General features: G+C 31.8%; 2 protein-coding genes across 2 annotated transcripts in view; both read right to left on the bottom strand.

The window, feature by feature from the left end:
• LOC133198097 (uncharacterized) overlaps positions 1 to 5600 on the bottom strand; it is a 23207-nt gene extending 17607 nt beyond the window's left edge. The window contains exon 1 of the mRNA XM_061334242.1: positions 5567 to 5600. Coding sequence (XP_061190226.1) covers positions 5567 to 5600 — 34 coding nt within the window. The remainder of the gene's footprint in view (positions 1 to 5566) is intronic.
• On the bottom strand, positions 4495 to 12480 carry LOC133198648 (signal peptidase complex catalytic subunit SEC11A). Its single transcript, XM_061334690.1, has 6 exons — positions 12385 to 12480; positions 10557 to 10666; positions 9710 to 9859; positions 8178 to 8297; positions 7359 to 7416; positions 4495 to 5714 (listed from the first exon to the last, which is right to left on the bottom strand). Exons 1-6 carry the CDS (start codon positions 12439 to 12441, stop codon positions 5664 to 5666), a joined length of 546 nt encoding a protein of 181 aa, XP_061190674.1. The 5' UTR covers positions 12442 to 12480; the 3' UTR covers positions 4495 to 5663.

Raw genomic sequence — 12480 nt, 5'->3', positions numbered from 1 at the left:
TTGTTACTTTAAAAAAATCACCATTGTTATATTATATTATTATAATGGTATACGTTTCCCCTGTTATGAATTTCGAATTTACAATGTAAATGCATTGAAAATGTTTATCTGTCATTAATATAAACGAAATCTGAAAATCAATTTATGCACTTTTAGATTCTTTGATTTTTTTTATCTCTTGTAAAACTACACAGACAATGACATTAACACCATATATTGGAAAGCCGAAACATTTATTTCGTTTCTCTGTTTATTTATGCTGTCCTTGTTTTTTATGTACATGTACCATATATATACAAATAAACAAACATTGGCTCAAATTCGTTGTATTTCGTTAAATATTGATGGTTAAAGGTACTGCTATAATTAAGAATTTCTAATCATGGATGAATTAAACTATTTTGTCTACATCATCGATTTGCAAATCTATACATGTACATGTAGATCACGTGAAAGAAATGATTCTGGCCTTTTTTGAACAAATTTGATATTTGAAAATTCAAACTGCAGACAAGATCTAAATGGGCGAATCAAGTAATCTGTGAAAAAAATAAGGGGGGGGGCGGAGGAGAGGGGGTCCACTATATGAAAGGGGGGTCCACCACATGATCGCCGGGACAGTTTTCACAACCCACCCCAACTCCATTTACATCCCCTTTGCTTGTGTATACATCATCCAAGGAAGATCTGACTATGAACAGTATTAAGCTTTCCTAGTTCAGTATTTTTTTTTTTAATGAACTCTTGCTGATCTCTCATAAGTTGTGTTTTTCGACCGCAGAGGGAGGGAGCGGACCCCCTGGACCCCTCCCAAACCTGTCCTGAATCCCTTATTGTGCTAAGATTTATCTTTTATAGATAATATTGGATTTCTTTTTGCAATACGTGGGTATATCTGAACAGTAACACAGTTTATATACTTCATGTAATATATCATTTGAGTGATTGAACTGAATATTGTTAAAATCCTTTTAATTTGGAGACCTCGATGTTTAATGGAACATACAGAAAAAAAAAGGGGGGGGGGAAAGAACAAAAATCACGTTTACTCGTACATGTAAACATACATGTACTAACTTAGCAGGTCTACACGCTTAATAAACTATTGTGATATTAAAAATGTAATTCTTATGAAACAAAAATTAATAGTATTATAGTCTACTGACATATCGACAAACAATCTGCACTTGAAGATCAAGTCTTATCGCCAATTCTATTCCGTCGAAATACTATGTACCAACTGAACTCTGAAACATGGACTATTTTTTTTTTCACTCTAAATGAGCTAAGTCTTTCTATAAATACTCAATATTTAAGCAAACGAATTAATAATTCTATGCATTTTACTTATGTACAAAAATCCACTAGTTCAATCACCGTAGATAAAAACTTGGACAGAATGAGGGGAAAATGTAACTGACGCACAAAAAAAGGATTACTCATGAATTCCATTGCCCGAATAAAAATCAAAATTTGAAAAAAAAGCTCCATTTTCTTATAAAATGACGCAAAACAGACAAAAAATAAATAAATTGTAATATCATTTAAAAACTGACATCACTAAAAAGCCTATACATAGCGGCATCACCCCTCCCCCTTAAACCTTATATAATCCTACCTGTCAAAACGATACACACTGGAAGACAAAACAAGATCCTAAAATTAAACCCCATGGATTTATTAAAGCTAGACACCGAGACACTTCCAAACTTGATGAAAATTCACTGTACGTCATCGCTCAAGCAGGTGGGATTAATATGATAGTCAGTATTTCGATAAAGTGGAAGAATGCGGTTAGGAAGTGTCCCAACACGGCACGTACAATACTTTTACAAGCGTTCACATGCAATTCGTATAAAATTTTCATACTTCCTTACGCAGTACTAGTACTGTGTAACGAAGTAAGGAAGTATGGATATCTTCTTCCTCTAACCATATAATCTAGTACAGAAACTTATAGTCATGTTTACAAGATGTCCTGAGTAAAGAATCGAAGATTTTTGAGTTGTTTTTTTTTTTTTTTGCCGGAAACCTCAGCCCCACATTCCCATTTCCTCGGGGGGGGGGGGGGGGGGGGCTAGTTGTTGAGGAACATGAATCTTTTTCCCCTCCATATATATATACTGTATACATTGTAAATGCTACTGTTAACATTTCGTAACTGGTTGATATTGATTCAGCCATTTCAGATAAGGGGCTGAAATGTAGAAATGTTTACAAACATTTGACAGCTATGAACGAAACGGACATAGCAACTGGTCACTTGAGTAAAACAGTTTGACATTAAAAAACCCTCAGCAAGGACTATCGATCTTCGTTACCTGTATTGCTTTGAAGTGAGGTTCGTATAATCAATTTAATCATGCCCTCTTGTCACTTCGTGTGAAAAATATCAGGAAATTGAAACACAGGGGCATCTTATCCGCTCTGTTCTCTATTACATATATAATGATAAGATTATAATGATAAGATGCCCCTGTGATTGAATCTAGGAAATACATGCAGTTTGATAAAATTCAGTCCGTCTTTGCTAGTGAACGAGAGTTCCGTAGAAGGATAAGTCAGGTGACAATGATCATTTCATCTCCTGGTCCAATAGGAAAGGATTGAAAAAGGGGGGGGGGGGTAATTTTAATTAACCCCAGAAAAATACATAAAACATGGTGACGTCATATGAGATACCAGTAACTGAAAACATCAACATTTATGCATGTTTATTTCGAAGTGGTTACAGGCAAATTCCGGCCTCTGTTTACTGTAATATTCCTTTTTCCTTCACGATAACTTTGTTTTCGCGTAATTACGCGAGACGTACCGTCTCATAGCGAAAATGTCATTCTTGCATAATTCTTTTTATCAAAAACTATATACATCAAAATTCCAAATTAGTGATTTCTTTTTCTCGCTTTATAAAAAACAAATAAAATATCTCGCAATCGCGAAAATAATGCATCACAAAATCTGGTGATTATCTTTGAATTCCTAACATTTCTTTTCTGACATTTGGAATTTAATATACGTACACTGTATGTGCAAAAGACAAGCGAACAACGTTTGGCTACGAGAAAAGTGGATGGTGTTTATTAGCAGAAACCAAATCAGTACATGTTGGGGGCCATTTTTTCGATAAATGTACTGCAAAACATATATATAATTAATGTACAGGCATTATAAATGTTGTTTATAGTAGAGGAAGAAGCAACCACTCAAAGAGTAATGAATTGGAAATATTTTCAGGAATTTTATATCAACTATTTCCTCCATTCCTAGTTTTCCATGTATCAGAAAAATGTAAAAGTATTATAGCTGCAGAACAGCTCTATGGGTCATCAAATTCCGTAAGGCATAAATTGGCATATATAATTGGAAATATATATATTTTATTTTATCATTTATTATTAAAAGTTTCATCAAATTCCTTACTTTCAATGTTTTATGCCCCCCCCCCCTCCCCTCAACCAACCAGTTACTAACACCCTATACATTTTCAAGTTTCAAAATACATGTCATAACATGTGTAAGTTAAAATACGTATACAGAATATGGTTACAAGTATAAAACTATAATTTCCATCCCCCTCCAAGTATACATGTTTTTCAAGTCATTTTCAAAAGAGAAATAAAAAAAATTGTAACAATTAAAAAGGTCATTTGACCCTTTGGTTAAAGATGAGAAAATAAAAAAAAACTTTTTTTTTTATAACACTAGATTTATTTCTGACAAATATTCTTCCATGACATGAATTTGCATTAAGAATTTACAAATAGATGAGTCTCTTATGGATCAAAAGAACACATTCTTTTAGGAGCACCATATATCTGACTTAGATGAAAAGCAATCCAAAGGAAACCTGAACATTAACATATTCATCAGCACATTGTCAAATACTTACATGTAAATATTCAAATATTATTTTGCCCTCCAACTGCAATAAATAGTACTATTTAACATATATCTCTCCTTCAAAGTGAAACATGAATAGAGGTCAAGGTCAAACATAGGTTGTGATGGCACAAAACACATTCTTTTATAATGAGCAAAACATGATAATCCCAAATTAAGATAATGATGAAATATACATCAGTTTTGCTGCCAATATAGAAACTATTTTTGATGTTAAAGGTCAAGGTTAAAAGAGAGTCAAGTAACATTAACTTCTTAAGATATACCTCCATGCCAAACTTCATAATCCTGGACTTAAGTTTAATACAAAAATACTTAACACAATTACTTGCCAAAAACAATAAATTGACTCCAAGGTCAAATGGCAAGTTCATTTTTGGTTAATTACACACTGGCCACTGATGGTACATATATAACTTTATGCCAAAGATCATAAAGCTAAGTCAAATGAGGCCTGTAGAGACATAACTAGTTCTTGGGGTCAAAGGGTAAGGTCATTTGTGGGTCATGATGGTACATGAAACATTATATAAATACTGCATGTCGTTGAGTGTAACATTGAAAATTTTCACCCCAAAAAACCATTGTCAACCGAGACACAGCCGAGGGGTGAAAATTTTCAATGTTACACTCAACGATATGCAATATTTATTATATTGTACTGAATGATTTATACAAATACATATTACAGTGAACCTTTTGCGCATAAATTCTGCGCAGTCAATATTTTTTGGAATAACACCCATCGTCAAGCAGTGTTGACTGTTGCTATGCTGGAGGGCGTGGCTTAATTATTCAGCGGGTAATAGTGTTTTTTAACAAATGTTTCTCGACGAATCAGATTCATCTAATATACATGGAAGTATAATATTGAATGATAATACGCCCTCAATACATTACATGACTTAAAATGTTAGACATGTTAGACTTGGTTTTATGAGAAGAACAAAAGTTCAGTATACATGTAAATCAACCTCTCCATTCTTCAAAGGGGAGACATAGAAACAGTTGACAAATCTTGCGTAAACCATTCACGTTCACAATGTACAAAAAAGTACTGGCAAATTAAATCTAGCTTTATAAATATAGGTCTTAAATAAATTATTGTTCGAAAGAAAAATGTGCATCTGTATTTCCCAGGCTGATTAAGTTTATACAAAATTTTGCAGCTAAAAAAGTTGATAAAAAATGAATTTTTAATCTTAATGTCCACTTTTGCACTTTGTAAGTCATATCTGAGAAAAGTATCTAAGATACTTCAAAACAACACATTTACTTAAATAAATTAAATTTGAAACTATGATAGAGATTCGAATTTTATTATTCTCAACAATTTAACCATGCAAACTCATGAAACATACAAATCCATAATTCATAACTACATGTATGAACTGGAATAATTTGTAAAAAATTATTCAAATAATACACCAAATACACTCCATCACAATGTAACATGATTTTCTAGTACACGAGTAGAAAACATCTTGAAAATGAAATCTTAAAAAAATTTACAACTCTTCCATACAATTGTTCTCATAACATAGCCATGCACATGATTTTCTCACACATGTTAATTAATTCTTACCACATTTCACAATTACAAACATCAAGCACAATTTACATTAGAAAACACATTTTTTTAATACAATATGTCATCCCTTACACCATAAATACAGATCCTCCAACAACTGTCCCATCGCTTCTGAGTTTCCCTCACTTTTATCCAGCACTTTGTTTTCCTATTATTTTTCTGGTATCTGTTATTCTCGATGAATTAACACAAAGAGTCCCAGACAGGCCAAAATAGCATACTGAAATAAAGAATAGAGATATAATGAAGAATAGAGAGATAATAAAGAATAGAGAGATAATAAAGAATTCTGTAGTAAAAACAGGCCAGGAACATTCCATTTCTATTGTAAAAGAATTGGAGTTAGTACATGTATTAGTAATCTTATCCATCAACTAGATGTGTCATTATTGCCACGAATGCCCCCACAAGCAGAAAAAAATTTCAAATGCAATATTTAGTTTTAAATTTGTATTTGAACTTGACCATATTTTCTGGTAAAATACCTGCATATGCAATTTCAACCTTTTACATACATCCCTACAAAAGTTAGAGAGCAGAAACTGAAAATTTCTTCTTATTTTTTCCTAAGTTCAAGAGGGATAACTCTGTCAAAAATCATGGATCCATGACCAAATTTGAACTTATCCTGTATTTTCTGGTAAAATACCTGCATATGCAATTTCAACCTTATACATACATCCCCACAAAAGTTAGAGAGCGGAAACTGAAAATTTCTTATTTTTTCCTAAGTTCAAGAGGGATAACTCTGTCAAAAATCTTCGGGACCATGACCATATTCAAACTTGACCTGCATATTCCTAAGACGTATCCATTTGACAAAATTAAGTTGAATGTGTGCAACTGTTGCAGAACAGAAGGTGAATGATGATGGAATGACAGAATGACGGAACAGGGTAACACTATATGCCACAGCCATTTTATGGCGGGGCCATAATAAAGGAGCCTCTAAACACTAATGAATGAATTGTTTGAAAGGGGGGGGGGTGAGGAAGTTATTTCATAATAAGCTGTAAATATTGAGTTTATATTTATTCCTAGGAAAAAAAAATTTCTTTTAAAGGAAGTATTGTAAAATCAAATATTTTTGAGGTATCAAATTTTCATGGTTGGGGAAAAATATGGTTTGTGGAGATTTGATTTCATGGAAAAAGAATTATTGAGTAGTTAGTATATTTTGTAGTGGACATAAATTTGTGGTTCTCTTCATACCCTGAAAACAACAAAAATTAAACCCCCATGGAAAAATAGTGGTTTCAGAGTATTGGTTTGAAAACAAATCACTCTCAACATGTTCTATTTTCAAAATGTATAATCATTATGGGAAAGTACATGCAAACAAAGTGTTCATTGATAATTAATTTATCTAGGTGTAATGAAATGCTAAGAAGGCTTGATTTATTTTCTAACTGAGACTGTATTCCAGTTTGTTTATTTTACTTTGTATGTAGGGACAAATATCACTCTGTCCTTAAACACTATGGAATTAAACTCTGTAGTGTGCAGTGAAAAACTGTAAAAGACTTTAATTTTCATAAGGAAATTATTCCTATCCTTCAATAGAATACAAATTAAGCATTACAAAAGAGTTTGTGTAGTAAAAAAAACTTTAATATTCAAGAATTATTTTTTATAAATTTTACAACTACAGCAAAACATACTTATAGCGAACACACTTATAATGAATTCACACTTACAGCAAAGTGATTTTTCATTCCCGGTGATTTTAAACTGTATTGTGATACTAACAGATATAACAAATTATGTTTATTACGAATCAAAATCATCTGTCCCTGGCACTTTGTTATAAGCGTGTTTTACTGTATTTTTTTCATTTAACACAGACACATTAAAATATACTTACCTTAAATTTTGGATAGTCATTCATCAATATAGTTACAATACCAACATAAGGAACGAACCTGTAATGAAAAACAATTCCTTATAAATATTTTTTGAACGTTCAGTACATGAACATTAACGTCATTATCAAAAGATTCATGTGCATGTAAGAGTTATTTTTCTTGTCAATGAAAGTCAATTTTTTGTTGTTTTTTTAATGGAATGACCCAGTAAATATAAAACAATAATATATAGTCTGTTAAGATGGTTAATATGGTTTGATATTCACCAGAAAAATATCAATATTGACCTTCTTTAGCTTTTTAAACATGGCAAAGATACAGAAAAAAAAGATATCACCTGGTATATACATGAAAGTCAGCAAATTCATGAAGATAATTTTTTCAGGCAAAAAATGTTTTTTGACAATGTTGAACTAAAAAAATAGATACATGTCACTGAAAATGCTACAAGTCCTAGGCTTTGGGTCTAGTGTCAACATATGTTTTACTAGCCCGACTGAATATTTACTTGTGATAGTCATCAGGCTAGTCCTTTTGGCACTCACATAAAGACAGTATTAAATACTGAAGGTCCTTACTCAAATCCTTTCATAATCACCCATGTAGCATTAAAGTTTCCTATGTTGCAGTACATTAAAATTAAACCCTATATGCATAACAATTTTTATCATCTTTTATCATTAATTTAGACAAATTCCTTAAATCTCCAAAGTTAGAAAAGTGTTACATGTACATTACTGAGTGAAGAGGATTATGTTTTAATACTCTTGACTTATTTATTTATTAATTTTTTTTTTTTACCATCTTTTTTAACTTACCCTCTCGCTCGACCCACAACATCTTTTTTCTCCAACCATAGCTGTCCAGGGGCATATAACCCTCTGTCATCTACTGAATTATTATCTCCCTTAGTTAGGAATTTAACTTTTCCATTCTCTCTGAAAAATGAAAATCGCTATTTGGGAAGGGTAATATTTAATCTTCATATTTTCAAATGGTGATATACATGTAGTAGTCTATGTATGCATTGGGTTGGGATAAAAATCAGTGGATACCAAGAAATATTATTATGTAAAAACAGGTCATAATCAGTATGTGATGAAATATTTTGAGAAATGGGAACACAAAAATTATTTTTGCATTGCTGATGACGGAAATCTTATGTAGGTATATCTTATTTCGCTTATTTAGCTTACGCGTGACGTCATAGTTGGTTTTTCCCGTACTCAAGAAATGTAAACATGACACGGTTTTGTCATGCTTATGACTTCTTTCACAATGTCCTGTGCAATATTGAGGTCAGCTTCACCATTCGAAATTTTTACAGTTAATCAATAATACGAAGGACTTGCAATTTACAAAAAATTCTATCATTCAATATTTTTAAATTTACCTTGAAAATATTGAATGATAGAATTTTTTGTAAATTACGTTTTATGTTGTTTAAGTTGTCTTAAAAAGTACGTAATTTTCCCTATCCAGATGCAGAGTGATAGAAGAAACTTGCTTTTCGAATTTTAAACCCTATTCATACTCTGAAATATTTCAAAAGATACATGTCCACTTACATATTCTTTATAAATGTTTAAAAAATCCTATTGTGGACAGAGTAATGAGCCCGGAAACATGGAGAATTAAAACTCCACTTAGATATTGTAGGACATAGTATTTGTCAATCAATATCTCGAAAATAAGGTCAGAAACCTAATGATATTTCTGCTTCAAGATATGTGGGACATACTTTATTAGAAATATACAAAATATAAAAAAAATTGAATGACAAGTATTTTTTCAGCTCAAGGTCCTTCTTCCCCTTAAATTTATGTCATTATTGTATTTAGTCATACATAAAAATATACATGGGGAAATGTGTGTTATTGTGACATAACAATGCCGCGCGACGAAAATGTAAAAAAAAATATATTTATCGATATACACAGCCAAAAATTCAAATATAGAGTGTTTTTTTGTTGGTTTTAAAGCCTTAAAATGTAAATATATGGAATGTTTTTTCAGTTTGTGAATGTTATTGGTGTGTAAATCAAATAGACTTGCATGTAGGCATATTTTTCATGAAATGCTAGCGTGCTTCATGAAATATGACAAGTCTGATTACATGTAACACACCAATAACACTCTGAAAACTAGCACTTGATAAAAATAGCTGAAAAATATTTCTTACAAAGATACTCTAACATTTATTAAATGCTTTGTTTGGTTCATTTCAAAACTATTTTTCACCAAAGGTATAAATAACAGTTGTTGGAAGTGGATGCATAATATTTCTTATATTGTCTAGCAAAGACACTAAAACATGTAATATCTTATTTTGCTTTTTTTAATCACATACTTTTCGTGGACTTTGAGCACCCTGTGGACAATTGGAATATCTCTTCCCTCTATTTTGAAGACGACAATTTCTCCCACTCTGATTGGTTCTTCTCTGTAATTGGTCAGAAAAAGTAGGTCACCACGGAAAAATGCTGGTTCCATGCTGCCACTGAATTCAATGAACAGAAAACACATTACTCATTATCTGAAAATACTGGCGCCATGCTGCTGTTGTTTTCGATGAATAGAAAACATATCTTAAAAGGAAGTTAAAATTTTAAAAAATCTTACAAATGATCTCTAAACTATTTACATTTGAGTGTGTACATTAAGAGAATAAAGCAGATTATAAACTTAATATGAAATAGATTTTTGTAACCTACACTTGTTTTAGTTTGGAATCTTTAAATCAGTTTACTGCTATAACCTTAGGAATGCATCTTTTTCCCATTTAAAATTACACTTTTGCACGCATTTCTAGGGTTTAATCAAAGTGTTTAATAAGATATTTCTAGTATTGCCTAAAATCATACACCACTTTTTTGTCACTGCGTCTTCTCAATCAAATAAATGTCAAAAGTTTGCAATGTAATGAATGTACTACATATTGACAAAGTTTAATAAACAAATACATGTAAACAACATGAACAACAGTGGAACTTTGTATCTTAAACTTTGATATAAATATCTTAAATATCATGGACATGTAATAGTGAGTTAAAAGTCCCAACTATCTTTTCTTTATGTATTTTAACCTCAATATCTCGAATCATCATGCAGATATCTCAAAGTTTTTTCTTGGTCCAATTGGGTTTGAGATAACGAGGACTGACGGTATGATTTTTATAATTCAAATTCCTGAGTACCTGAGAACAACCACAATGGGGCTCTCGCTGCCAGTAACAACCATCAATCCCTTCCATATCATCAGGGCTGAGGACACAATCATTCCAAAGTTCAGAACTTGATAATAAAGCTGTAAAGGAGAATCATATATCATAAACACAAATTATTGTTGCAGGGTTGTTGATAAAAAGCACTGAGAAGTAAAACTGCTTATCATTAAATGATAAGTGATTTACAGTACATAAAAAGTAATACCTAAGTGAGCGACAAATAAAGGGTGCCATAAATTGTCCTTTTTATAACAATGCTTGGATCTGTAGCTCTCTGGTATGTTTGTCCGAATTTTCTCAACCAGAGAGCTACAGTTTTGCAGCTACTTTCTCTATAATGTATTTTATTGAACAGATAAATAAATTTTTAAAAAAGTGAGACTTTGTCATGTTTGTATTTCCCAGTACAGGGGATGATTTTGGAAATTTTTAGATTAATTTTTGGGGAAAAAGATGAGACAGGGTCCTTTTTACTTGACTTGCATGCAAGAGATATTAAGTCCTATACTGGGAAATACAAACATGACAAAGTCTTACTTTTTAAAACTTTATTCATTTGTTCAATGAAATACATAATAGGGAAATAACTCTTGCTAAATTCAGGCCAGTCGAAAACTATCTATTGGGAAAGTTGATCAATGCTGTTTGTTTAAAAATTTGCACTTTCTATATTCCATTTTGGAAACAGGTCCAGTACAATCTCTTGATTTAGCTATATAGCTTGATTTAGCTATATAGCTTTATTAAGCTTTTCAGAATAGTTGATTTAGCTATTTTACCATACTTTTTTCTAAAATGTGTTATTTTCTCAGCATGTTCAAAAAGTTGCACCTTGGTGCAGTGATAATATTCAACCTTGAACTCTTCTGAAAATAATGCATGTAAAAATCACTCATCAAATTGCGTCTCCTAAAGAGACTTAGTACTCAAAGTTCTAAATGTTTTGGGGCTATTTAGGCATTTGAAACAGTTTCTTCTTCAGTGAAATTATAAAGGAGGCCAGTTATGGTCAATAAGATAATTGACTGGTAATAATTCAATACACTGAGAAGCAATCATACTTATCCACTCCTCAATGCACACAAGGTAGTGTACAGTTACTCAAACAATGGAATTTCATCTTTTTCTTAAAAGTATTCAAATGCTGCAATGTTAGAACTATCTTTGATTTTGGTTGTTGTTTTCATAGCCAATAGTACATATATGCATGGTCAAATATTTGCAAATTTTTGTTTATTTCTTACAAAAAAAGTTTTTGTGAAAAATTGCATAGAAATAGCTTTATCAAGCTATTTTGAATAGCTTAATAAAGCTATATAGCTATTTCAAGCTATATACTAAATCAAGAGATTGTGCTGGACCTGGGAAATAGACACAATGCCATGTGAATCATTGTCTAGACCTTCCAAAAGTTTATAAACTCTGTTCATTTACGTTAACTTCCAGTACCCGTGCTTTGACATATTTCAGTATATTTTTGTCAAGGAGAGCTACTGGTGCTATTGCTAACCGGTCACCATATGTTCAGGTTTTGCACGGAAATACCTCGGACAAAATGATTGATTCTTACCCTCCAATACATTTCCTCATTAAGCAGATATTTCAAAACAGTTGTATACTGCTTATGACAGAAAAGACATCAAGTTCTTTACATGAATTTCCTTACGCTTTCTATATATCAACATAGGAAATTCGAACTGCAATATTACTTACCCCAAGTTTTCCTCAAGAAAGAAATTATTTGCAGTGAGTATAGAGTAAAATGAATTCTACATCGAGATAAGTGTTTCCGTTTTACCTGTCTTGGGTTCATTCGCCGTACATCGTCCAGAAAATCAAAGTCAAACAACCCCATTGTGAGTTTCCGCTTTCCAATCGCCACCGAACAGGAAGC

This window comes from Saccostrea echinata, unplaced genomic scaffold, assembly GCF_033153115.1.
Source record: "Saccostrea echinata isolate AGI-Se365-2 ecotype Australia unplaced genomic scaffold, CSIRO_AGI_Sech_v1 ptg000033l, whole genome shotgun sequence".
NCBI classification, from domain to species: Eukaryota; Metazoa; Mollusca; class Bivalvia; order Ostreida; family Ostreidae; genus Saccostrea; species Saccostrea echinata.
This window is presented reverse-complemented; position numbering and strand designations above follow the sequence as displayed.